Here is a 27,874-nt window from a genome sequence, read left to right on the forward strand (position 1 = left end):
TTCCTTCATAAAATGTATTTCATTCGGTTCATTAACGATGGAAGAATCACTACATGTATCCACGAGGTTCGCGGCAGCCTAATCACGGAAAACAACTCTTTCTGAGTGACTTTTATATGGCTCGTGCTGGACACCTTCACTCTTCCAGGTTCACAACTACGATATGACAAAGAGGCAACTGGGACAACATAACTCTCCCTGCGTGCATTCTGTCTTGTGCCTCACTGTAAACAAGCATCGCATGGTTGGCTATCTGTGATCCCTCGTGAGGAATTTGCAGCACTCTTAATCAGAGTTGTTTTTATGTGACAAGGCTTAAAAATTTGATACTTTACTAACTCACGGCATTTGGGAAATTAGTTTGCCTACATTATTATTATCATTCCTTATTGATTTACTTACCTTATTAACCCTCCTATCCCTATCAATTGAGATATGGAAAAATACGAACAAAAAGAATAACATCCGCTAGGTTTCTTCGAGATTCGAACCCGGTTTCTCTGATTCTCAGCCAGTTACCTTGGCCGTTGCACTATCGGCGCTATCGGCGGAAAGCGTTTACCATGTGAGTACAGAAGCGGCAGTTGTAAAAGTTTCTTTCCTAGATTTCTGGAAAAGTTTGCGTTTGCAGACCCCATACCTGATGATGAAAAATGCTCTATTTACAATTATCTATCGATCCCTACAATTTTGAGTCAATTGCTCGTCATAACCTTTAGGGGTGATTTTCTCAAAATTGCGGGGATGTTGACCCAAAATATCTTAAGAGTCCTTCATTTTAGGTTGTACACAAGCAACCTGCCAAATTTGAGCCAAATCGGTTGGCCGTGTCTGAGGCCTTCCCCTTGTTAGAGCCTTAATCAGGGGAGGTTTGTTCTTAAGGGTCAAAGGGGCCCAGCCTTGTTTGCTGTATGTTTTTCAATATTATATCAGACAGATTGAGCATGGCATGACCTTGATGTAGTACAAGTGACAGAGGCCAGAGGTAATCAGGCCCAGTTTCCATTGCAGAAGACACTATGTTACTCTGAGCTGCCAGTAGCCAAGCCAGGCCTCACCCCCCTACCCTCAGCATGTCCTTCCACAGTTCAAAACCTGTTTACCTTTCCCCGCCCAATTCATCCAGTGCCACAGGTCAGTGTCAGATAACCTATACTCCCTCCACACCCCTGGCTCATAAAACTGCAGTCAAAGTGAGGTGACCAAGCAGTTTTTCTTTCTGCACTTTGCCTCTCACTGTAGCATACTGCAGGGACAGCTCGTGTGTACTCCCATTTCCCCACAGCCCAGATAACCTTACTGTCACTGGCCCCTCCTCGCCCACTTGTCTGCTTGTCTACACAACGTTAATGTGCAGGCTGTGAGAGCCCGTAGCCAGAGCCATACAAAGGTGATCCTGCACCCCCTGACAGAATTGCCAAAGCTTCCCCTTCCCCAGAAAAACTATCTTTCTGCAATTTTTTCCATGCAGATATAGGACATTTTGTAATTTGTAAGGTAGGTTTAACAAAATGAAGCTTTATTGAAAAAATATTACTTAAATGAGCTATATAGATGAAAAATATTGCACACAACAAATTAAATGTATCATCTTAGTAAATTGTACAAACTCCTTAAATGAATTAAAAGTGAAACAAAATCTATGTCTTATTGTTTGTGACAGCTACTGTACATTGATTTGTAGATGATGTATAATAAAGAACATATTTTATTAGCTCGTGTTAAATTATTAATTGTTTATAAATCGTTAATAGGAAGTAAAAGGAAAAAGTCTATAATTCAGTGTTGAGAACACATTCTTTTCCAAGAGTTGTGTTGGTGTTATAATTTTCCTTCCCATTTCCTTGCTTTGGGCACAGGAAACTCATTGATTATGCTATTGAAGTCAAATTTAGCAGCTGTGTCATATTCCATTGACAAGGTAGCTGAATTAGACAGTTTGCTTCGCATATACTCAAACATAAGTAGTTTTTTATCATCTTTAATTTGCTAAAACTGCTTTGAAATTGTCATAAATATCCTCAAAGCTATTTCAATGTTTATATACATATCTCTGAATCCATATGTCGAAAACAAAAAATTCATAATATCCAAATGGGAATCTGTGTCAGTGCTCTTCATCGACTCTTTCTACTGGAATCTGAAAGCAACTGTTTCATTAACTAACTCTTGTATATTAATATTTCTGTTATATTTGGCACCAAAAATTTACTGCATATTTTTCAAAATAATATCCAGATCTCTCATTTAATGTTTTTATGTAGGAAATTAAAGTGAGATGAGATGAAGTGATTGTTATTTGTTAGACTTGTTTCCTGTTTCACTTGTTATTGTGTCAAATATTTTGAAGCAGTTTAACTTAAACAGTTTCACTCCAGTCCTCAGTTGGCAGAAATCGGCAAAAATAGGAAGCCTACAGCTAAACAGCATAGTATTTGCTTCAAGACCAGGTGACCAACCTTAGAGATCTTACAGTACTGTAGCGGTGTACCAGCAAAAACGCCATTGTTGAAATGAGATAGCTGTGTAGGCAGTGGCTGTATGAATTGTGTGTACTGCTGACATATAACTCAAGTCATGTCAGGGAGTTCTGCATCCCCCTCCTCCTCCTTCCTCATACTGTACTGTCCTATTGCTATTCATCAACAGAAAATGTGCAAACAGCAAGTGGTGCCATCTCTCAGTAGTGATCCATATTCTGGAGCTCTGTCATTGCATCTCAGGTATTCTTATAGTGATTTTAAAATTATTGAACTAGATTGTTTGCTAAAATTGCACTTTAGTTTAATAAATATGAAAAAGAAGTTAGAAATGAAGAGCTTAGGCTCAAATCAACCACTACAATATTACGCACAAAAAAGTCACTTCTGTATATACTTTATTATTAGGTACAGTATTTCTTGGATTAGGCCTGTATTCATAATTTTATAATTATCATTTTCACTATTATTCTAGTGTTTTATTTAAGCAGTATGACATAAATGAAGGTTATATAACAAACAATTTGGAGCAAGGCCATTATAAAAGTTAATAACTTTTTATGTGGACCCCACCACTGAAAATGAGCACCATCCACCACTGGCCTTAATAAAAATCGTATTTTGAACAATGAAATGTCAGTGTCTCTTCCACAACATTTGACATTTTTGTGTCCACTGTTCAAATTATTTTGTTACATTGTAGTTAAGTTATTACTGCCTCACCTTCCTTAACACATGATCCATAGATACTGATCTCAACTAGTAAAACTTTGCTTATTCAAAGTAAATTTTTGAGTAGTTACTGCATATGTTTATACTGTGTGTCCACACATAACTACCATTTTGTAACTCCATATGAAGAAAATCTGTCTTCGTACATTATTCAATAGATCCTTCCTGTTCTACGTCATTTCACAATCCTTGTTTGTTTCTAGCAGTTTCCATTTTATTGTCATTTGTTGTATGCTTTTGGTAGATAACTTTAGAGTTCACAAGTATCCAATCTTACACCAGTTAGTGCCATACCCTCCCAAACCCTACCTTTGATGCTATCACCAGCAACATAAGTTAGTGTAAAGTACAGTATTATTTTGATAGATCATCTATTGACAATCATGATTGCCAAAGTAGTTTCAAAAATTAATTTTCCAACACTATCACAAATAGTTTTTCAGATGACTGGTTTTGTCAATCTCTTATGGCCATCTTCAGATCCAGTTGTGCATAAGAGGACCTTGCTGGTTTCATGTGCTACATATACTGTATATCGGAAAAGTTATTTCGTACTAAGAGATCTCTTGGTTTTGCCATCTTCTCTGTAACTGACATAGTTATTGTTGTGGCGTATTGTTCTCATAATTCTGAGGAGAGAGGCATGATTATTTCTCTTAGTCATTGTTTACATATAGTACATTGAAAACATTGTACTCTGCTAATAACTTCTGTATCATCTATCAGTTACTAAGAGGAATATTCAGGTATAACTTTAGATGTTTACTCTGAAATTTGTGCTTTAGCCCATGTAATTAACATTTATGGGGCTTTGAAAACTAGTGTGTCCAAGACAGGCATGCCATAAAAATTGCTGCGATGACAATACCACTGAACACTTTACATGTTTTCAACCAGTTCTTTCTAAGTTTTCAGTAAGTATTTATCTGCGTTCTAAGTGACTGCAAGTGCAGTAAGCCACTACCTCCAAGTCGCTTACCCATTATAGAGATGGACACTGGGTTGGAATGTTCTTTAAACACTCAATTTCAGATTCAACTGGTACACTTTAATATCACTTACAAATAGCTATGTGCCAACCTTTCAAAATGGTCTCAGTGAACAGTAGGCTAAATCTATAGTTGGACTAAATTGAGGAAATTTCTGGTGTTATTTCCATTTTTGTGGGAATTATATATTTCTTAATGAATTGTATTAAATTTTTTTCCACATCTTACCATGGTAAACTAAAAGCACTTAGAAGCAGTGTGGGATATCAGAAGTAGATATTCATGTTGCTATACTTTATTCAGAGAATACAGGGTACAAGTGGTAGTTGCTTGTAAAAAAAGCTGCTGTTCTTGCCCCAGTATTTTAAGTCATCTGTCAACAACTACTGATATGTTGGAGTCTGTCAGGGGGAAGTGGAAGACTTATGTATTTCTTATTTGTTTAGATTACATTATTCGTGAGCTGAGAATGTACCGAACATGTAGTGGGAAGGACAGAGAAGAAAGAAGCATAGTTCAATACCATTATCTTGTATGGAAGGATTTCATGGCACCAGAACATCCATCAGGAATTCTGAAATTTATCAAGCGATTAAATGAAGCATATTCATTGGAGAAGGGCCCTATTTTAGTCCATTGCAGGTAGGAAACACATGGCTACTCAATTTTAAATTTTCTTTTATCTTATACATTTCTTTTGTTTCTCATTTTCTCTTTCATTCAATGACCTTATAGATATCAAGATTCTTTTTTTTTTTTTTTTTTTTCAGTGTACTTGTTCATTACATGTAAAAATTATTTCTTATCCTTTTCATGTCGATGTTTTTATGATAAATAATTTTAAATCTTTTCAAAAATACATCTTGTAAACTAATTTTTTGTGATTTGTAAGTTTAGGAATCTGAATTTAACTCATTGAATACACTTAAAGATAATAATGATCACATAAGATAAAATGAAGTGAAATACAAAGTGTTATCAGAAATTACAGCCATTTATTTTACAGAGGAAACATTGAGCAATAGATAGGCCCACAAATGAGGAGCTGAACAGTACAGATCAGGGAAAAAAACTCTTCTTTTAAGAGTGCTGGTGTAGTAGGTGGGAAAAATGTGAAAGTGACATGGATTAAGCAGGGTGTGGGTTAGGGGTACGATGAAGGGAGGGGAGGGGGAGGGGGCAGAGAAAGCTCACACATGTTTAGAGAAACTCTAACAAAGAACAGAGTAATTTTCTTTACACCAGCTCCTTTTTACAATCATATATAATCAGCAATTCTTTGCACTTTAGTTGCTGCTCAAAAATTTTGTTACAAATGGCTCTTGTTTTATATTTTGCTAGATACATTTAATCACAATAACACAGTCACCTTTTTGCTGCTGCTTCATGTTCATAGCTCGTCATAGGGCATTTACACATTTTCACTAGAAACTATGTACATTGTTGAGCTCCCTTCTGTCTCTAGTTGTAACTGACATGGCAATGCTTTGCAACGAAAAAAGATTTTCTTTTCGTTCTCTAATAAAGTGCAGGCATTATTTTACTCCAGTAAACCTAGTATCACAAAAAATGGCATTTACAGCAGCAGAACGGGAATGTGGATATAAGGTAACTTGGCTGTCCTTGTACCCCTTACCAAAAGGTATGAGATGTTGCCCATTGCTGGAAGTATATCTAAGCTGGCATCTGTGCCTCCCTTCATTAATCACACCGACACCAAAATGTAATAAGAAAGCAGGGACTGGAGAATAAAAATCTGTCTTCTGAAACCCTTTCAGTCAAGATGATCAAACTACATTTTGTACTTTGAATCATCACATGGATACCATACTGGTAGATGTAGAAATAGGTGATTGTGATATTGAAAATCAACTAAAACTGATAAAGTGTAACTGACAGGATACCAGTTCAAGACTATGTAGATTATTCAAAAGACTTGATCCCCTTGTAGCAGCAGTATCCTATTTCACCAGGACAATAAAGTGTTCAGAGTGATCATAAAAAATTTGTATACCATCACCATTTTGAAGATCAATTGTTGGACAAATTTACATAACCTAAAATCTATATCACTGACATCAATTTGTTATAGACTTAGAGGACATTTTTTACCCCCGTACTACCAATTTTTTTTATTGAGAATGAACATTTCCTTGGTAGAAATCAACATAGATACCATAAGGAACATTTCTGTGAAAATCAACTTGCTCTGTTCATCCATGTGATGCAGAAAGTAATAGACAATGATACCTTGGTAAATTTTGTGTGCCTTGCCTTCCAGAAGATATTGCAAACCCCCACTTAGTGATCAAAATATGATCTTTAAAAAAACAAGACCTGTTTTGTGATAATATTGATGACTTCTTAGCATATAGAACTCAACATGTTGTTATTAACAAGCAGGAATTGTCAGATTTAAAAGTAACTTTGGATGCGCCCCAAGTAAGTGAGATAGGACTGTTACTGTTCATGATATAACCTGCTGGAATATGCAGTAAATGGGCAAGAGTTACATTAAACATAGTGAGCATATATACACTTCAAACTGATAAAGTTATTCTCTAAGAAATACACATATGTATTTAAGTCAAGAGACTGTATGTAGGATGCAGCATTACTCCAATGAAAGTAATACCACAAAGCCATCAGACACTGGACTCTCATTTGGGCAAGTGTGGCTCCTATCCCCAATTGGTCTTTCAGATTGGGGTTGTCATTGGTTTTCTTGTACTGTGAAGATGAATGTCAGGACATTTCCTTTGAAATGGGTGTAAGTAATTTTCTTCCCCATCTTTCTTGTATCCAAACTAGTAGTCTGTCTCCATCGACTTCATTGTTGCCTAGATATTAGACCCTTTATTTTTACCACAAAAAGCCCACGGTCTTCAGTATACAAATGTGCAGAAGCTGCCAAAATATGGATTTTTACAAATTTCAAACTAGTCATGGTGTGTTTATAAAGAAAAATTTGAAGCAAATTTATATCCACTAATTTTAAGTTCCTATTAATGCCTCATATAGTGATGGATATGTTCATAACAAATTATTGTGTAAGTAGTAGAAGTATTTTCAAATGGAATATGTTAATTATTATTTATTTTTCCTGCTTCTGTGACATCAATAGAAAATATAGGTACTAGAGAACCAGGTGCACTAGCTGCAATGTACTTCACAAGTTATTGATAGTATCTATTTTAAATAGCAGTCATTTTGATTTTGAGAAATTGCTGTCAGTGTGAAGCCAGACATAATACACATCTGCAGATCTTGGAGACCTTCACAACATAACTGTGATACTTATTTATTTATTTCATGTTCCGTAGATCCTGGAAGAGTGAATCGCAAGGATATGGAACGTGTCAAATTGTACATAGTTCAAGCATAACTTGTATAAATACATACAATAAACATCACAGTGTGCTGGTTTTAGATTTGATTTTGTGTTACTAGCATAGGAATGAATACCAACATTTACAGTTACATTGATATCGCACTCCTCTAACATTACTGGATTTTTCAAATAAAATAAAAATTGCCTTGTGGAACAATCATTTCTGAATATGTAATAGATGTTTATTGTAAAAACAACAACATAATGTGGTATAAGCCTGGTCTTGATTACATATAACCTTCATCTGCGAAAACTGAATACTCTTGTTAAAAATTAACTGTCACCACATTACCTATTTTTATGCTCACTATGTAATATTTATCATAAATAACTGAGAAAGAGAATCTCCACAAATACTACGTTGTTATGTGCAACAAGTACAAAGTTGAAATAAAATTCTGTTGTTACTGTGAGAGGTAGTCATCAAGTTTTAATAATCACATTGAAAAATAAAGTTACGTGGTCAATTTTTGTTGGTTTGTTCATGTCTGCAGTGATGGTACATATTGACATCCCCATGCCACAGTACTGCAGCATGCCACTAGGGAAGCTAAAACAAAATAGCACAGCCTTGTAATAAAGTGGAAGTGGGCTGTGCTATTTTGTTTGGCTCCTCTTAGTGGTGTGCTGAGGTACTGTGACTCAGGGACTTCAGTGTGTACCAAGACTGCTGTCATGTGCAAGTAATTAATTATGTAGCTTTATTTTTCAAAGATGAAAATAAAAATGTTAGGACTACCCCTCACATTTAATACTTTGGCACTAACGTTTTCATAAGTTTTCTTTTTATGCCCTCTTAGCAGAAGATACTATTTTTGCCACAGTATTTGAACACCAAGCAGTGCAAGCAGCTAAAATGCATTTCTCATGTTTAATTTGCAGTGCCGGTGTTGGTCGTACAGGTACTCTCGTAGCTCTAGATTCCCTGTTGTTACAGTTGCAAGAGGAAGGACAAGTTGCAATATTTAATACTGTTTGTGACTTGAGGCATCAGCGTAATTTCTTGGTGCAGTCACTGGTAAGAAATCATGATTCTATATATTTTTCTTAAATGAATGTACTGACTACTTTTGTGTGAATATCTGTTATATATAAAGAATGTAAGAAGGAAGTAAAGTGTTATGGGATATGGTTGTCCGTGTACTGAACTGAGATGTAGCTATGCATTAAGTCTGATCATGTAAAGGGCATCCTAAATTAAATGAATAGGAGTGAAAATAAGTTTTCAGTTGTTCTCATATCTTGTAACCTTCAACTAAAAATTGTATTTTTGTTGTCGGTGAATCCAACAGGGGAGGCTTCGGGGGTAGTGTCACTGTGCTGTGACACCACTTGTATAAAAAGAAAGAAAGGATAATCTATGTGAATTGCACATGAAACATTGTTTTGGAGTATGTATTTTCTGATTTGAAGAGGGGCGTTTTGCCACACATGCTCTTGTCGTAGTTTTCGGAAACTTGGAGCCAACTGCAGATTGGCACCGTCTGTCCTCCTAAGCACTGTGTGAAAGGCTGGGCCGTCAGTTTCTACATGTTCCTTATGGTGAGGATGGAGCCACAGCTGGTGTGACTCAGAGCTTTACATTCCTTCCGCCAGAGAGCAGTAAAGTGCAGAACCTGTAGAAGCACAATATGCCATATAGCGATTATGCTAGAATACATTGGGGCACAAACCTCTTGTAATCCAGTCTTGCAATCTTTCTGCAAGTTAATGCTAATGCATTTGTAAATGCAAGTTATGCTTAATTAAATCAAATACAGGAATATTACACTTAAATATCATTATAAATAGCTGTATATAACTTGAATATAATTATGCCCTTAGATTTTGAAAGCAAGAGGCATTATTTCAATATTGGTATGTTTCACAGCAGCAGGGCTGTTGGTACAGAACAAAAAACTAACATATTCACCACCTATTGAGCATCTGTTTGCCAAACATCACTGTAGTATTTCTGTTTATACTTGTTATGTTTGTGTAATACAGTTCTCTACAAACATGTTGCAGTTATTGTGAGGTCAGGTAATTGACCTATATAGCTGTGTGCACAGTGTTACCTGTATGTGAAAATTCAGTTGACTGTGAAAATAGCAAACATAACAAAATAAGGTAGCTATTAAAAACACTATTTAGTGACAGGACTGTCTGTGAAGAAATTCAGACAAAAACATTAGATAGGCCACTCTTGAATTTGAATCTGCCTCAGCAAACAAAAAATTGATGCCATAAGTTCAATCCAGAAATTTACCAAAAGAACAATTGGATTTGTGTCTGTGAAGAAAGTAATGCTATTTTTTGTTTTCCGTCTGTGTTATTTTGTGGAGATGTTCTCTGGTGTAAGACCGGAATAACTGATATTGGGCATATATGGTCTAAAAAGAAAGTAAATGAAATGTCAAAGTGATACATGAATAATGTGCTTAGTCTTTAATTTCTAGACAAAACCATCATTCAGCAGAAATTAGATTCACAATATAGACAGACAATTGACAGCCACAAGAAACATGTAGAAAAGAATAGATATATATTGAATTTAATTGTAAAATGTATTCAGTTCTGTGGTGCTTTGGAACTTGCTCACAGAGGACACGATGAATCTGATGCCTCTCAAAATAAGGGGGTTTTTCATGAGCTAATTCAGTTCAGTGCAGAACGGTATAAAGATCTTAAAGTTCATCTCAGTCAAGCTTCAGTGTTCAAAGGCATTTCCAAGACTGTTCAGAACGAACTACTGCAATGCATGTTGGAAGTCTACCATGATGAAGTTCGTAAAGAAATAAAACATGCCTATTATGTTGCAAAAATCGTGAATGGAACCACAGATATCTTGCGAATTTCAGTTGGTTATTGTTTTGTGTTATGTCGTTTAGGGGAAATACGTTGAAAGATTTTGGAACTTTGTTAAACCGGAAAGACAGAATGCTCATGCTATAACTGAGAGTGGCAAACTAATAGCTCAGAGTTATGACGGCGCAAACGTTGTGACTGGGAAGTTGAATGGGGTTCAGCAATTAATTAATGACAAATACTCAAATGTAAAATACATCCATTGTTATGCACGTCAGTTCAACCTTCTTATGTCTACGGCAGCCTCTGTTAATTGCAAAGCCCACATCATTTTTGCTTCTTTCTTTTCTAACTCGCCACAGAAATAAAAAATGTTGCTTAGCAGTCATTGAAACAAGTGAGAGCAGAAAACTATCTCCCACTATTGAAAAAGCTGGTTCATACAAACAAAGACTGCGAGATAATGAATTCATTTTGTGGCTATCATTTTTCTATAAGATAATGCGTCATGTGGACTTGCTTCCTAATCAGTTTCAGAAGAAGATAACCGAACTGTCCAGAGCAAAACAAGACATCCAGAACTTTGAAGCAGTAATGCAAAACATCGGAGATGATATTGACTGCATCCTTAATGAGATTAGTTTTGAAAATGACGAAACAAAGCAAGTCAAGAAGCCATGGATTTATGATGAGCATAAAAAGAGATGCTTTGGAAGTGTGCGATGCCATCCTTTCTGAAACTAAATTACGTTTTCAGTTCACTGAACATCGCATTGCAGCCAGCTTATTTTATGTAAATCAGTTTGACAAGTACATCACAAATTTTCCAGACAGATACATTGAAATTACAGACACACATACATTTCTGGAAAAAAATTTTGAAGGGTGAGCTTGAAGTCTTCTATGTTAAGCTTGAGTTGAGAGCAGTTTCTGAAAGTTTTGAAGCTGCTAATCACAATGTCTATATCTACATCAGAAGCTAGCAGTGCTTTTCAATGCTCAAGGGAATTAAAACATCTCTACAAAACACCATGAAAGAAGAATGACTGAGTGCCTTAGGGATATTGTCCAGTGAAAAGTCAGTTGTGTGTAAAATTGAAGATTTCAATTCAAGAGTGACAGATTTATTTGCCAACAAGGACAATCAACAAATGGATTTCTAATACCGCACCTACTAATTATTTTGAAGCTGTATGGAGTTGCTGCTTTTGGTGTGTACAATGCTTTTAGTTTCAGATGTTTGTAATTTGATTAAATTTGCTTCACAAAATGCAGATTACGTGTTCGAATAATTTATACAGGCTCTATTATTTCTTGTACTGGCACTCATGTTGTAGTTGGCACTTTTCTGGCAGTCAGCCAAGAACATAAAACAAACGAAGAGTTCTGGCTATCGAGTGGAGAAGAGCAGAGTGGGGTGGGGAAGGGGGGGGGGGGGGGGGGGCAAGCCATACCTCCCTCTCACTGGGCTGGCAGTCTACATCCATTCAGTGCAAAGCAGAGCACATAAATCATTTGGTAACGGCTAGAGCACAGCTGTTAGCTGAGGTTGGCAGTGTCACTAACGTGGTAGTTCAGGCCCAATCTCCACTGGTATCTTAAGCAACCATACATCAAAACACACCCTATTTAAGACCGCCACGTAAAAGCGTCTGCATATACCCTGTGAGCAGTGAAGAATTGTGCTGTTGATATGTGTACGCATGCATGCATTTGTATGTGCAAGAGAAATTGTCGAAGTTAGTATTAAGTTTTAGATCTGATACATACATGAGAAAAAGGCCAGGAATATATCAAACTCTCACTGTACATAAGAAGAGCATTGTTTTAATAAGTGTTTATTTCTGTTTCCCTGTACGTATTTTTGATATAATGTCTTATGAAATATATGAATCCAGTAAAGAAAATGTGGTACTTTGGCACTGTGTATGTCCGCGCGCGCGTGCATGTACGCGCGGGTGCGTGCGCACGCGCTCGCATGTACGCCCGCGCGCGCGCTGGTGGTCGCACTGCGCATGCACTGTCCTCCCCTGAGTCCCCAACCAATCTCCCCCCACCCCACACCTACACACACACACACACACACACACACACACACACACAAGTTGTCAACAGTAAATTATCAAAATTTCTAACATAACAAAGGTATTATGCCTGGACTTCTAAGGTATAGCATATTCATTACAAGTTTGTATAATCTTACAGTTTACATGGCTCTGGTATAATAATTAGTTAGGAAAAGAAAGATGTCCAGATCAGTTACTGTCACTGGAAATTATTCTTGATAAACATGTTATTACATGCTACCATAATAGGTGCACCCACATGTTTGTTCTTAGGGGGGTATTCATGTTCTGTCAGCCTGATTCTAGTTTTTGAGATAATGCTTTCTACTAGTAATGAACATTTTGATGTAAGGAACAATTAAGTATACTATGTCTGATAACCGCATTGAGAAAGGGAAATAATAGGTATGGAAACTGGAATATTACATTAAAGATAGAAATATACTGAATTATAATTTGCACAGAAAATTTGATCTGCAAATTCTGGACTCATATAACACTGATTCATTCAGGAAACTGTCGTTAACAATATTTTTGATGATTATGTCTGTTCAGATATCATGTAGATTAACTTTCCAATTCATTTTTAGGTAAGGGAATCACACTTCTTCCATGTCTGTTTTTTGTATTTGAAGGAAGGTACTGACAGTTTCTGTCTGCTGTATATGGTGTGCCATATTCTCTGAAGGGCATCATCATATTTATGTTTAATTTCACAAAAGTGCTTATGTTCATTGTGAATATACAAGAATTTTTTAAGTAGTTGTTCAGTTTGTGGAAGTGTGACTAAACTTCCACAAATAGACTTTTTGATTTATCCAAAAATGTTCATTTCTCATTTCTTCATAGACATAAGTTTTAATTTTACAATCAGTCTTAACTTACAGACTAATTACCTAAATCATTTCTAGAAACAATATATTTTCATTTACCGGGCGCTGATGGAAGTGGCACAGTTTGGTGATACAGAGCTGGAAGTCTCTGAACTCAGAAGTGCAATAGAAAAATTACGCCAGAAAGAAAATGGGAAAGATAGGTGTAGAATGGAAGAAGATTTTGAAGTAAGTTGTTATACATTTATTGTATAGAAGCTCTAGAAAATATGAACTTATTTCTTATGTTGTATAAATTCTCCCACAGAAAATAAACAGAGTTCTAGAGGACCGTAAATCATTTTCTGTTGGTGGTGGGAGTGAAAATAGAGCAAAGAATCGTAATGAGATGGTGATTCCATATGACAGAAATCGTGTGATCCTGACACCTATACCAGGTCGAGAACATACTACCTACATAAATGCCTCTTTTATTGAGGTAAGTCTTATGTTTATTTTGTAATTACTGTAGCTTCTTTTGTTGTAATTTGCCATTGCGTATATCTTGTAAGTTTCATTGGAACACACGCACTTATTATTCCATATGTTCAAAGTGTTAAGAGTAGATGTAATCAGTTTCTTAGACTCTGCAAGACAAGAAACAAGTAATTCTCAAAAAAAAAAAAAAAAAAATAATTTCTTTCGTATTATTTATTTACCATATCAAAATTCGTGTCTTTATTGTGATATTATTTATCCGATACACCCATCACACCTTCAGCTCAAAGCATTCTGCGTACACCTTCGAGATATATAGTGTCTGGGTTTCATTTGCCTTTTTATTGTTTTCCATATATTCTTCCATCCCGAATTGTGTATCGAGCTGAAAATGTGAAGTATTAGTGAATAAAATTCAGGAGTATTACACAGTACACTTGAAGTACGTATGTTGCAAGCAAAATTCTGAGGGATCTGCCACGTTAATATCCATCTCATAAAGTTACTATGAAAGCAGAGAGAACCTCATAACAAATGTGAAGGGTGTAAATGCCTTGCATACAAAGAAAAGCAAAATTAGCCAACCTAGGGACCAGAGAGAAATATTCAGTGGAGCTAAAAGTAAAATTCTTTCTACAAAACTGAAGAAAAACCTTAAGAAATTTTGATCATATTCAAAGTCAGAGTTTTGATCAGAGTGATCCCCCCGCCCCTATTGCACAGCGATGAAAAAAGAAAGTATAAATACTGAGTTCCGGTTTGTGAAGTTGTTTCACCAAGGAAGAATCCCTGAATGCTGAAGTGACATGTATTGAAGTATGTGATTATGGAATAGAAATTGTACTGATATTGACCAGCATAGGAAAATGACTAGACTTGATGGGAAACTTGTGTGGTTCTAACGTAACTACATCGGTTGTCAATTTTGATGTTGTTGTTGTCTTCAGCCCTGAGACTGGTTTGATGCAGCTGTCCATGCTACTCTATCCTGTGCAAGCTTCATCATCTCACAGTACTTACTGCAACCTACACCCTTCTGAATCTGCTTAGTGTATTCATCTCTTGGTCTCCCTCTACAATTTTTACCCTCCACGCTGCCCTCCAATGCTAAATTTGTGATCCCTCGATGCCTCAGAACATATCCTACCAACCGATCCCTTCTTCTAGTCAAGTTGTGCCACAAACTCCTATTCTCCCCAATTCTATTCAACACCTCCTCATTAGTTACGTGATCTACCCATCTAATCTTCAGCATTCTTCTGTAGCACCACATTTTGAAAGCTTCTATTCTTTTCTTGTCCAAACTATTTATTGTCCATGTTTCACTTCCATACATGGCTACACTCCATACAAATACTTTCAGAAACGACTTCCTGACACTTAAATCTATACTCGATGTTAACAAATTTCTCTTCTTCAGAAACGCTTTCCTTGCCATTGCCAGTCTACATTTTAAATCCTCTCTGCTTCGACCATCATCAGTTATTTTGCTCCCCAAATGGCAAACTTCCTTTACTACTTTAAGTGTCTCATTTCCTAATCTAATTCCCTCAGCATCACCCGACTTAATTCGTCTACATTCCATTATCCTTGTTTTGCTTTTGTTGATGTTCATCTTATATCCTCCTTTCAAGACACTGTCCATTCCATTCAACTGCTCTTCCAAGTCCTTTGCTGTCTCTGACAGAATTACAATGTCATCGACGAACCTCAAAGTTTTTATTTCTTCTCCATGGACTTTAATTCCTACTCTGAATTTTTCTTTTGTTTCCTTTACCGCTTGCTCAATATACAGATTGAATAACATCGGGGATAGGCTACAACCCTGTCTCACTCCTTTCCCAACCACTGCTTCCCTTTCATGCCCCTCAACTCTTATAACTACCATCTGGTTTCTGTACAAATTGTAAATAGCCTTTCACTCCCTGTATTTTACCCCTGCCACCTTTAGAATTTCCAGTCAACATTGTCAAAAACTTTCTCTAAGTCTACAAATGCTAGAAATGTAGGTTTGCCTTTCCTTAATCTATTTTCTAAGATAAGTCGTAGGGTCAGTATTGCCTCACGTGTTCCAGCATTTCGGCGGAATCCAAACTGATCTTCGCCGAGGTCGGCTTCTACCAGTTTTTCCATTCGTCTGTGAATAATTCGCGTTAGTATTTTGCAGCTGTGACTTACTAAACTGATAGTTCGGTAATTTTCACATCTGTCAACACCTGCTTTCTTTGGGATTGGAATTATTATATTATTCTTGAATTTTTGATATAATTTTGTAATTCTGTCAGAAACTCGGTGGTACTGTGCTCTTATAAACAATTGTACATCTTCTAACTTCAGTGTGTTGTATTACTGTAATGTAGTTTAAGGTTTCTAGTACCTACAGTAGTGACTTTGGTAATGAATGAAAAGCACCAGTTTGCTTTTGTTCTACAATATTACTTTTATTGTGTTAACCAGCTTTTGGCTTACAAGGCCATCAGTCTGAAGATGGTCATGTAAGCCAAAAACCAGTTAACACAATAAAAGTAATATTTTAGAACAAAAAGCAAACTGGTGCTTTTCATTTGTTATAATGTTGTTCTACCAAGAACTGACGGAAGATTCTGTTAACATAACTTTGGTAATCTTTACCGTAATGTTGCGTCTATTAATCATGGGAAAACACGTGTGCAAACTAAAAAGTAATATTCTGCAAGAATTACTGTTTATGAAAGAGTACAGTGAGCATGTTGAGTATACAGTTTGTAGCATAAAATTTATCATCGGATGCCGAGGACACACCAACGTAGTAACTCGCATGAACATTAATTTATCTTTTCTACTGGTTGTTGAGCAATCGTGCCTGTGGATTATATTATTTTAAGAAATACAGCAACCAGTCACATTTTTATGTATTTTTATTAGTGTTTCGCACTTTTGTCCCTTTCCAGTTGATGTAATACATATTTAAATATTCAATTAGCAAAGCGTAAAAAGCCTGCAATTTAGATGCTGCAGCAGCGTTTCTATTCTACATGTTGTTGCTGCAGTTTTTGCGTGCATAATCGTGCCACAAATACTTTTGCTTTGAATGTTGCCCAAAAACAGTGCTGTATTGGCCATGTTGCTGACTGGTGTTTGTTTGCATTGGAGCAGAATTGAAAGGCAGCTGCAGCATCCAAATTGCAGTCAGTGTTTTTAATGATCTCCTAACTGAAGATTTAAATATGTATTGCATCAATGGAAGATGGACAAAAGTGCAAAAGTCATATTGACATAAATAAAAGTACATGAAAAGAGGTGTGATTGCTGTATTTCTTAAGATAAGAACTCTGAGGAAATCAAACAAACGTGAAGCTTTGCACCAGATTAATTCTCTAAGACCGAAAACCGATAACTCATAATTGGTGAAGGCAGTGTGGGGCATGAATAAGCAACTTTAGGTACAAGAAGCTATATTTGCCTGCCACACAGTGAGGCACAATCTGAGTCATGGACTGCATCACAGACATAATTAAAGTACTATTCAATTAGAAGTTGTTCTGCTCACAGACATTATGGCACCCTTTGTTATGGAACAAATAACAAAGGAACTGAAATAAGTACAGTTTATTTCAGTTAATAATAGTTCCGAGCATTTGACTTCATTTGCCTTAGACGCGTGGAAAAGTTCTATCTTGAGAAAAAGTTTGTAAACATTGTCGGTAACAGCACAAATACCAATTGAGGAGGAAAGAAAAGGAAAATTAAAAACAGTCTTTATTTTAAGTAGTAAGAAAATAATGAAAATAATGTGGTAGGTGTAGAATGTTCTGCTTATATTGTGCACAGTGCTGACCAAATTGATGCAGACAGCTTACCCATTGACATACAGCTCATCATTGGTAAACTTTACCAACATTTCCATATTTATGCACCACATGTTAAAAAAAACTAAAATTATTCTGTGAGTTTACCTGAAGTAGAATACAAGAAATTTTAGGTCTTAGTAAAACTAGATGGTTATCTTTCTACCAGTTGTTGAAAGAGTCATTGCTGTTTTCCAAGCTTTAAAATCCTGCTTCCTGTCCCTTAAGAAGTGTACTATCACTAGTGACCAGAAAAATTTGCATTTGCAGTGAATTTGAATATAGATGTGTATTGTGCCTCAAAATATGAAAACGTGAATTTATGTAATAAATACTGTTTCATGGGGAATTCATAGCAGATTCCATATTTATAGATTTCAGCAAAGCATTTGACACGGTGCCCCATTGCAGGCTGTTAATGAAGGTGCAACTATATGGAATAAGTTCAGAGGTATGTGAGTGACTCGAAGACTTCTTAAGTAATAGAATCCAGTACGTTGTCCTCGACAGCAAGTGTCCGTCAGAGACGAGGATATTGTGAAGAGTGCCCCATGGAAGTGCGATAGGACTGCTCCTGCTCTGTATATACATAAATGATGTGGTGAACAGGGTGAGCAGCAATCTGCAGTTGTTTGCTGATGATGCCGTGGCGCATGGCAAGGTGTCGAAGTTGTTACTGCAGGTAGATACGAGATAACTTAGACAAAATTTCTAGTTGGCGTGATGAGTGGCAGCTAGCTCTAAATGTAGAAAAATCTAAGGTAATGTGGATGAGTAGAAAGAACAAACCAGTAACGTTTGGACACAGTATTATTAGTGTCATGCTTGACATAGTCAAGTCGTTTAAATATCTGAGCGTAACATTGCAAAGCCATATGAAATGGAATGAGCGTGTGAGAACTGTGGTAGGGAAGGTGAACGGTTGACTTTGGTTTATTGGGTGAATTTAAGGTAAGAGTGATTTAACTGTAAAGGGGATCACATATAGGACATTGGTGCAACCTATTTTTGAGTACTGCTCCAGGGTTTGGGATCCGTACCACCTAGGATTAAAGGAAGACACGAAGCAATTCGGGCTGCTAGATTTGTTACCATTGGGTTCGAACAATGTGTAAGTGTTGCGGAGGTGCTTCGGGAACTCAAATTGGAATTCCTGAAAGGAAGGCAATGTTCTTTTTGAGAAACACTATTGAGAAGATTTAGAGAACGAGCATTTGAAGCCGACTGCCAAACAATTTTACTGCCGCCAATGTATATTGTGCGTAAGGACCACGAAGATAAGATACAAGAAATTAGGGCTCATACGGAGGCAAAAAGAGACTAGTAGTGGTACAGGGCTTGCTCCACTATGCATTGTATGGTGGCTTGTGGAGTATCTAAGTGGATGTAGAATTGTATCCAGATGAAGTATTTTATCAGAGATAGTCTGAAATACCTTTTATTCTCTGCACATCAATATGAAAAGGTAACCAATTTTTGGCCATTGGTATTGCAGAACATCTGGCGAACTCTAATTTGGAAATAAATATTCTTAAGAATGCAAAATAAAGATCATACCTATGCCTGAATGCAACGACGTATCAGTGCGGTCCGATGTTATGCTCTGGCACCATGTCAGTTAGGGGCCATTGAATGGTTTGTAACATATGTGCCCTGTACTCAGAATTTGGACCTATACCTGGATCAAAATAACAACTTGATTGACAACTAGACACAGAAAAGAACATTGTTGGCAGTTTGTTGTTACCCCACAAGCCAAATTTGCCAAAGGCAGCAGCAGCTGTGTGTTTCAGTACTAAAGGCCTTCCAGTGTTCTCTGTGAATTTGCAGCGACGAGTTTTCATTGAATGGCCTTACCACTTTATTACTTGCCTCCACGGTTAGCTGGAGACATTCTTTTGTGTATTATAAAAAAAATAGCAAAAAGAAACAAAGCACATATGAAAACTAATCACAAAAGTTACATTAGCAGCTGCAATTGTTATCCACAGAATGATATGACAATGAAGAAAAAACAGATGCCACAACCCAGCTTATTCTTTGGTTGCTTGTTGCTATGGTAGCTGTCGTGTAAACAATTAGCTGCCTATCATTTTGTTATTCTGATCTGTCTGTTAGTGTGTTGGAAAAGTAACAGTTTTAAGTTGGGGGAGGGAGGGATGGTTTTAACTATGGTTACGAAAGATACTAGTAGAGGTTGGACATGAACTACCTGATTTATGGCTTTGCCAGCATCAACAAGCAATTGCTCATTAGCCATTACCAAGTACTTTGTGTGTTCTATTTCACCTTGAGTTTTGCATCACTCATTGTTTTCTTTTCTCATTTCAAGCATGACTTGCACAATCCCAGAAGAAATCATCAATGACTATGATCATGTGTCAGTTCTGCCTTCACAGAAACATAGAACATTTGTGTAGGCCAACTGCCCTGCGAGAGGGTGATGGGATTTGTGCCCTGCACTACTCCTCATGCCTCATGTAGTAAAAATTCTCATTTGATTATGGTCGCAGCTGGCTGTCACATGAATAATGTCTGCACTTACAGTGACTGGAAAACAAAACTGGTCAGCATGTTTTGACCAGGCTGAGCCAAAAATGCTGCTTCCCAACAGAAACAATCAGTTGTTGAAAGCTTAAATGGAGCCAAAAGAATATGAAAAGCAAAGACCATTTCAGAAAAAAGCGTCCACCAATAGATACTAATTTTGCCCAAAATAGCTGCTGATTTATCCAAAAACAGATACTACAATTTCAGGACCCTACCATATCACCCTGAAGAATGTTTTTGAAAATTTGCTCACTTTCAAGCCAGTTAAGTATATTCTCCAACAGTATTCGGTGCACTGAAAGAGAAGATGTAACTATATTTGAAGTTGCAAACAAAATGAATGATTTGCTGAACAAATTAGACCCCATAAAATGGGCTAGTGACACTAGGTCAGTTTAATGGTATCACACCATTCTGTGCACCTGCATTGGAGATATTCATGAATTGTGTGAACCATTTCTTGAACCTCTTTAGCCAGTAGAGTGAAGTGCCCAGAATAAAAGCATCAGCTGGGTTAGTGTGATTTGCTGTGGACAATGGAGGACTACTTTGATCAGTATTCTGTAAGAAAACACTGTGAAGGTAAACTGCTAGACTGGATCATAACCTGATTGTAGTGTCAGTGAAAAATGGCAGGAAATTTTCTCTCATTTTCACAGTGAACTACTGTGTGTCGAAAACATATTAAAAGCTTCGTTGAACTTTCACTAGCTATTCCAGGTTCTAAGGTATCTATCAAAAGATTGTTTTTAATAATTAAAGCTTTGTGGACAGATGGAAAAAACACACTCACAGACTCAAGTTAGAAACAGTAAAAGCTCTAACAAAGATAAAAATGACATTTGTTAACTTCTCTTGTATTGGCTTCTCTGATTTGATACTTAACAAAAATAGACTTCTAGAGCGAATATGCAGCACTAGAAATACTACTCAAGTAGCAGCGAATCTTTACCATCTTCTTCAATGCAAAGTATGTGAAATTTATGTTTATATTTACATCCAAATTGTATATATACTACTGCTGTTAACCTCTCATCATTTTTTTCTTTGATTTTGTGAAAATAAATTATTATTGAAACTATGATGATGGTAATTGTGTTGTGTCCAGATTTTTACTTATTTGTCCTGAATTTTTGTTTGTTTTGAAAATATACTAAATTTGGTTAAAAGTAGTATAGGAACCATAATTACGTTGTACCTCTTGCAGCAGTTGTTCATCATGGTCACTGTAGCAATAGAGCATTCCGTGCAATTGGGGGAAAACACACAGCATTCTCATTATCAAGAAGAGTTTTATAACATGTGCATTACTATATACCTCTGTAGCTGGCATCAGCCTGTTGTAGATTGTTTCATGAGGTCTAGAATTTCATCTGATGGAATTCAAATGCCTTCTGTCATGTTTCAGGTTGTCATTAACTTGGATTATTACAATGTTGTCACCCATGTAAGTTTGCTACTTACAGTGACCATTCAATTCTACACCATTCTTCTGTTGCTTATCTGCATATCCGGCAACCCATTCCAGCACCAAGTTAAATAAATGTGGGGAACCTGTATCATCCTGCTGGAGCCTCCAGTTCTCCTGAGTACAGTTGCGAAATTGATCACTGTTTTCCCAAAATGTTTTTGAAAATATATACTAGACAAAGTTCGTTCATCAAGATAATATTCAAACATCATACACTGGCATCCAAAATTAAAGCAACAGACTGCTATTATGCTGTGTGCCCGACTTCATATTGATGGACGATAATGCTCGACTTCATAGAGCACAGGTGGCTGATGTTTTCTTGGAAATGGAAGATATTGCATGCATGGCATTGCATACTCACTCTCCCAATTTGAATCCCATAGAGCATGTCTGAATTACACTAGGGAGATTGTTTGCATCATGTCAGCATCCACCAACAACTCTTCTAGACTTTGAGCAGCTCTGCAAGAAGAATGAGCATTATTGCCTCAATATGAGACTGATTAAATAATTCACAGCTTGCCGCATCATTGTCAGGCCTGTATTACTGCCAGAGGTGGTCACAGCTCATACTGAGCACAGTCACCAGTCGTCGGAATCTGTGTGCAAATCTGTTAAGTTGGAAAAAATGAAGAACTTTTTTATCTACCATTTTGCATTTGTCTATGTTCTGTATTCTTTACATTGTTTCTACATTACTGTCACCTGTTTATACTGTTTTGTGGCAAAATAAAAGCAACCTTGGAAAATTTCAATTTGTTGCTTTAATTTTTGACACCAATGTATATTAGTGCATGGTCTTGTGGCGATATGAATCAGTAACACCTTTTCAGGCTTCCAGCTACCAATTGGTTAAATTCCCAGGGGCTTTTGGACAAGTACTACATGGCCATTGCCAAGTGACTTGCTGGTTTTCGTATCCAGTGGTATAGATAACAAAAATGTTGTTGACATAGTGATTTGTTGGAGCTGAACCCAAGGCAAGGTTTCTTATGGATGGTGCTAATTGTTTCCACTGCACCTCCATTCCATAATACTGAGAGGGGAAAGTGACACTCCATTATCAATTGTTAAAGTATGAAGAAGAGGTAGACTACATAAATAGATTTCATACTTAACAAATGGTGAAGTACAGGACCTTGAAGTGCTATTAGATAGGCTTCTGCAATGATTAGTCAGTTGTGGACAATGTATGTGTTCTGATATAGCTACAGGAAAAGTAATGAGAGAACTAGTAGGGTCAGCTATGATTTAGGGCACTGAAAATCGGATAATGTGTTGCAATATTAAAAATGTTGCATGTGTGCCTTATTTTTTAAGTAAATAAGTAAAGAGAAATCAAATTCTTGTAGCAGGTAGACTACTGTCTTCAAATCAGTTTGAAATTTCCTACCATTCTGTATAATTCAAAAGTAATCTGACATTATATGTTACATGGATTGATATTATTACTTGGAATGGCTGAAGCAAATCTGACAAACACACAAATGAAGAAATAAGTCTTGAAGGTCTTACATTGTGGTGTTTTAAGTAGGAGAAAGAGACAGGTAGAGAATATGAAAAATAAAATAATAAATGCACTAACTGAAGAAGTTATTTCAAATTTCTTTCTTGCGCCTTTTTTAGTCTCCTGTTCTATAACTTAGCATGAATTTTAATTGTTATCTCCTCTTGGTGAAAAAGGAGCTCTAGCTCCAAGTTAGAGATTAATTTCTATTTCTTTCATTTCTGCCTGTTCCAAGATATGTTCTTTTGTGAAAACGTGCTAAATGCAAGGAAGCGTTTGAAGATGAAATTTGGTCCAACATTCAAAAGAATTAATTTCAAAGATTGATTTGATTTGATTTCTTTATTAACCCACGAAACAATTTACATTGTATGGATTATGATCTGCAGATGAATTCAAATTGGGGGATGGGAGAGAAGAAAGAATGAACACTTTTTTTGGGGAAGTTACGGGATTTATTTCACTTTTTATAGTACCTTTTTCTACTGTGAGTAATACTTGAAGTATTTAGTCAACATTGTAAACACCCATTATCATTACCCATGTAATAGCAAGATCCTCCCAGCTCATGTGCGATATATCCCTGCACCTCTCTGGAGAGGTGTTTCAGATACATGTTGAATCCCAAATTTGATCATGTGATTTTATATTTCCATGTAACTGGAAGCAGTGCTTTTTCCTTGGATGTTTCCAGTAAACTTGTGATGACAGTTTTTTGTAGGAATCTTTTAATGTGGGGATTAGCCTAAAAAATTACAGTGATCTTTATAAAGTCTATTTAATTTGAGGTTACATAAATACATCTTTTACCTTTACTTGTGAAAACTGAGGAACTATGTCAACAATATCTACAAATTCCTTAAATTATATCCTTAAACTTTCTTCACTGTGAAATGGCAGAAGTAGATTCTCAGTCTACATTTTTATAACCTTCTTTCCCAGGACATATCTCTTTTACATTGTAACATTTTTATTATGGACATAGCTGTTGGCAGTAGTTTTCAGAACTATGTGGTAACCTTAATGTAACAATAAATTAGATATTGTATCTGGTCTGATATTTATGTTCATCATATTGAGTTTATTTGACCATATTGTCTAATAAAATCCTGCCATGCTTCCTACATATGCTGTGGGAAGCACCAGAAGCAGAAGCATTATATTTCCCTTATACAGGGTGATTCCGTGATAATGTTACAAATATACAGGGATGATAGAGAAGTGTAAGGATGTCACTTTGAGGCAGGGGATCCTGGTCTGGAAATGACCAGGTCAATAGTTAAAAGTTATGATACCTATGGAAGTGGAATGCATTTAAAGGCACTGTTGTTGCTAAGATTGTAGGGTAGGCAACTTTCACAGGTGGTAGTCTGGACTGAAACAAGACAACAACTGTCTAGTAAGTTTGGGCTCTAAAACGCATACCTTATAAATTATGAATACTTGTTCATCTTCACTACAGTGAAACAAGCCTTCTAAATAACAAGTGCCCATAGCTCTTAAGGTATGCATTTTAGAGCCTATGTTTATGGATATTTTTTCTTGTTTTGGTCAATAATACTTCCTCCAAAAATACAGGAACGTGTTTCACGATATTGAAGATAAGCATGGGCTCATAACTCTTAAAGCATGCATTTTAGAGCTCAAGTTAACTAGGCATTTTGTTTCGTGTTTTGGTCCATGCAATCACCTCTGGAAGTCGTCTACCCTACAATCTTAGCAATAACGGTTCCAGTACATACATTCCACAGTCATAAGTATCAGAACAATTTTTACTTAGAACTTTTGACTAGATCTCATTTCCAGACCAGTGTCCCTTACCTCAGATTGATACTTTTACACTTTTCCATCATCCCTGAAATTTTGTAAATCACAGAATCACACTGTATAGTACAGAATGTGTAAATTACTATAAAATTCTACTTCAGAACAAAGGTTTAATTTTGTACTTGAATTGTACATGATGAACTTCTGTAAGGCTACACATTTTGAATGCACTAAAAAGGAAGGAAATAGAATGCACATAAGAAGTAAGGAAGAGTACTTTTTAATGTTCTATTAACATTGAGACCCATGATGAACAACATTAGAAAATTACACAGGCAGACAAGTACAATGAGATGGCACTAATATAGAAAAGTGAGAATGTGAAGATAATTACCAGCTTCATATCTATCCTACAGTTTTATTTGCTGCTACTCAGGAGTGACAACAAAGGGTTTTGCTAAGAAATAATCTTCATCAGTATCTGAATATTTCACAGTTATTACTGTTTCCAGATTTGTAAACACTCTCTATAGGCCATTATCTAGCCTGAAAGAGTGTTCCTCTATTCTTTTATGTGAAAATTATGGTTACTCACATTCCCTTTTTAGAATTTCATTTGATTTGATTAATTGCAGTAACTTTTGTATAACGGGAAATAAAGGGAAAAAACTGTTGCACTTTAGTGTAAATAGAAATTTATATGATGATTTTCAGTTATGGAAATTTCAATTTTTCACCCCTTGTTCTAGGGCTACGACAACTCTGAGTGTTTCATCATAACACAAGATCCATTGGAAGTAACTATACCTGATTTCTGGCGAATGATCCTGGAACAGAACGTCAGTACACTGGTCATGCTTTCTGATGTGAGTATAATTTCTATTTCTTTTATTATTTGTATCACATCTGATAGGTAAAATTGGAGCCTCAAAACTAATTTAATCAAAGAAAAGGACTATTCATACAGTGTGAAAAGTTCTTGGTGGAATATAAATAATTTAAGGAGTGAAAATAACAACTCTCTAAATAGTTGAGGTGCCGAGTCATTGAGAGGAATATAAACAAGACTGAAAGGTGTCAGATGAAATCCGTATCAGTGTGGTATTCTGTTGCCTTCCTCCTACCAATAAACTGACTTACCCAGACAACTATAGGAGGACCAACAGTTTAACATGGATTCCAAACCACAGTGTGACTCAGCATTTTTCATATGGACAAACTTTGCTAAAGGTGAAGGAAGAGCTAAGTAACAGATAAAAATTTTAGGATTGACCAGGAATTGAGACCAAGAACTTTGGATTTGTAGTCTGGCACTTTATCACCGAGTCACCGAGCCCCCATATCGAGCTTAAAACATGTTTATTATCCCCATGTGTAAAAATATAAGCAATTTATTCATTCTAAAGTAAATTTTCAGGCCTTTTTTAAAAAAAGTGTCCTCTTTTTGCGCAGCCTCCTTTTATAATTGTGGGTTGGTAACCATACGTAATGTGAGGTCGTGGGTTGGTAACCGTACGTAATGTGAGGTCTGCAATATGTTCCCCACAACACATGGCATGAGAAACACTCTGACAAGTAAAATAGAGAACTGACAGATATTGTATGCAGTTCTCTCCCTCCTGTCACTGGTAAGGGATGCAATTTACTCATGCTGCAAGAGGAAATACTTACCTCCCCCAAAAAGGGGTAGGGGGTATATTTCAGAAACAGCCAAACTATAAAACTCTTCATAGTTCTGTGTGATAGTATATCATGTTAAAAGTGAGTTGTTGATACCATTATGAATAAATATCTTGGAAACTCCAGAACACCACATGGATTGATGTCTGGGATGAAGAGTGGCTGTAACATTATCATGGTACCATTTGATGTGCTTCTTCCACCAAGTACGAAATCTAAACTGGGAGAAGGAAGTCCCTTTAAGAGCCAAACAGACCATGTACAAAACTTACCTCTTGCCAATCATGATGTATATTCTAAACGCCTCTGCCATAAATAAGAGAGAAGAGAGTCAAATACAAGCATGTGAAATGAAGTTCCTTAGGTCAGCTCTACAAAAAACTAGGAGAGACAGAGTCAGGAATGATTATGTAAGGAGAGACCTGCAGGTGACACTGACTACAGAGGAGAGGATGAGTGCTTTGAGATTGAAGTGGTTTGGTCATGCGAAGCGAATGCACCCGACTCGAACTCCACACCAGTATTTAGAGATGGAGGTACCAGGAAGAAGACCAGCTGAGTGGCCTAGAAAGTGATGGACAGACTAGGTTAAGGAAGATCTCAAGAGGAGAGGAGTAACATGGAATGTAGTGGAGAGGGGAAAACTATACCAGGACAGAAATCAATGGAGGCATATTGTTCACCAAGTTCCTACTCTGCTCGCTGGAAGGAAATCCTGATGACGATGATGATGATGATGATGATGATGACAGAGGAACTGTCTAAGTATACAAGAAGGCCATCAGATTCTTGTTTACAGTAACAGTTCAGAAGAAAATGAGGGTGCAGGTGAGAGAGCCAGTCTAACGGACTGTTTTTATTTGCTAGCTAGTTTCATAACAGTGTACACAGCTACGGAGTGAATGATTCATTGCGTAATAGTGAACTCCATCTCCCTGTAAATTCAGTGCAAATATGTCCCTATCTGCAACTGAATTGATTAAAATGATTTTTCTGAAATTGTGTAATGTAACAATGTGAAGTGCACAAAGTATCACAATCCATAAGTGTCAGATAATTGACCAGGTATGAGAATTGTAGTAGTACAATTTTTGAATAATTGAGTCAGTGTTCTTTTGGGGGGAGAAAATTTATCTTGAAGAGCAGCAATATGTAACCCAAAATCCAATTCACTGACATGATGCTCTATATTTCACTTAACTTCTGACTTCCCTTCAGTATTTTTGGCTTCCAGATCTTGATACTCTGTCACACATTGCATCTCCATCTGCAGTAACCTGTGTTATAGGTAGGATTTAATGTGCACTTACTATG

General features: G+C 36.5%; 1 protein-coding gene across 1 annotated transcript in view; it reads left to right on the plus strand.

Moving 5' to 3' along the window:
- LOC124554920 (tyrosine-protein phosphatase 69D) overlaps positions 1-27,874 on the plus strand; it is a 407,323-nt gene that overhangs the window by 316,962 nt on the left and 62,487 nt on the right. Inside the window, exons 18-22 of the mRNA XM_047128610.1 lie at positions 4,648-4,843; positions 8,475-8,610; positions 13,357-13,506; positions 13,586-13,756; positions 25,630-25,746. Of these exons, the coding sequence (XP_046984566.1) occupies positions 4,648-4,843; positions 8,475-8,610; positions 13,357-13,506; positions 13,586-13,756; positions 25,630-25,746 (770 nt within the window). The remainder of the gene's footprint in view (positions 1-4,647; positions 4,844-8,474; positions 8,611-13,356; positions 13,507-13,585; positions 13,757-25,629; positions 25,747-27,874) is intronic.

This window comes from Schistocerca americana, chromosome X, assembly GCF_021461395.2.
Source record: "Schistocerca americana isolate TAMUIC-IGC-003095 chromosome X, iqSchAmer2.1, whole genome shotgun sequence".
In the NCBI taxonomy this organism is placed as follows: domain Eukaryota; kingdom Metazoa; phylum Arthropoda; class Insecta; order Orthoptera; family Acrididae; genus Schistocerca; species Schistocerca americana.